This window comes from Propithecus coquereli, unplaced genomic scaffold (genome assembly GCF_000956105.1).
Source record: "Propithecus coquereli isolate 6110/MARCELLA unplaced genomic scaffold, Pcoq_1.0 Scaffold50, whole genome shotgun sequence".
NCBI classification, from domain to species: Eukaryota; Metazoa; Chordata; class Mammalia; order Primates; family Indriidae; genus Propithecus; species Propithecus coquereli.
The window spans coordinates 541,962-543,124 of NW_012150841.1; the positions used below are offsets into that span (position 1 = coordinate 541,962).

The 1,163-nt window shown below is 31.9% G+C and overlaps 1 protein-coding gene across 1 annotated transcript in view; it reads right to left on the bottom strand.

Annotated features, from left to right (window-relative positions):
- The window catches only part of OTOGL (otogelin-like), a 154,176-nt gene that overhangs the window by 63,470 nt on the left and 89,543 nt on the right, over positions 1-1,163 (bottom strand). The window contains exon 23 of the mRNA XM_012656310.1: positions 200-478. Coding sequence (XP_012511764.1) covers positions 200-478 — 279 coding nt within the window. The remainder of the gene's footprint in view (positions 1-199; positions 479-1,163) is intronic.

The following is a 1,163-nucleotide window of genomic DNA, read 5'->3' on the forward strand; positions in this document are numbered from 1 at the left end:
GAACCCTATGAAGTAGGCATTTCTCTCATTTAACAAATGAGTAAACTGAGGAATAGAGAGGTTAAGAAACTCACTTAAGGTCATACAATCTATCAACTTATACACAGGAACAATGATTTTACCATTAAAAACTGAGAAATATTCTGCATAATGTAAAGGTTCCTATGGATTCCCTTTTTAAAGATCTCAGGAAACATACCTTCTATACTGAAGCTACTTGAATGTTTAAATTCTTCAGAATCATCATATTTTGATACTTTGACACTAGAATCTGTGACCGTGATAAAAAAGCCTTTTTTGCTGTATAACTCAAATGCACTATAACCAGGAATCCAGAGGCCCTGATGGTGGAAAAATGTTGCTCTCCGATGAAAGGCTGAATTTGCCTCCCATAGTTTCAAACTAAGAGTGTCATCATCGTGGACATAGAGAAAGTAGTTTGGCCTTTCAGCAGATTCCAAGGAAACAAGTGCCAATGCTGTAAAACATAGAGCAGTATGTTTAACAACTTCCTAGATTTTTAGGAGAGGGAAGATAAACACTGGCATTATAAAATGTATTTATAGAGTTCAAAAAATAGTACCACAAAATTGCCATAAATAATGAATGCCAATCTCAAAGATTTCAGATATGAATTAGGAAATCTCTAAGGGAAAAGGTAATTATTTAAATGTAGTGAATAACAGTGTTATCTCAAAAAAAATCAGTCTGGTGAATTCCATTTTTCAAATAATTTATTATGTCCTTGGGTTAAAAAAAGAAAGAAATATCAATGAGGACCCCAGAATGTATAGTTTTATATAAGTAGTCAAATGATTAATTGGACATATATTTGTATTTGTAAGCTTTGACATTTTTAAATGCACAAAATGTACAAACAGCTAAATTAGATGATTGAAAAGAGTAAGAGAACAGAAAAATAGATCAATTTAGGTGTGCAACTGCATTTCAGTATCACTGGGTTGTTAATGAGCAAATGTTCTTGCAAAAGATTTTACTGCATCAAGGAAAGACTATTTGCTCAACATTATTGTCTGTTTCCCAAAAGACAATCAAATGGCTAATGAGCAATTAGGATTTACAAAGCATTGGAGAATTATCATCCTTTCTTGTTATGCGCTTTGAAAATTTCCCTTTAATTTGTAAAACTCATAATATAAAAT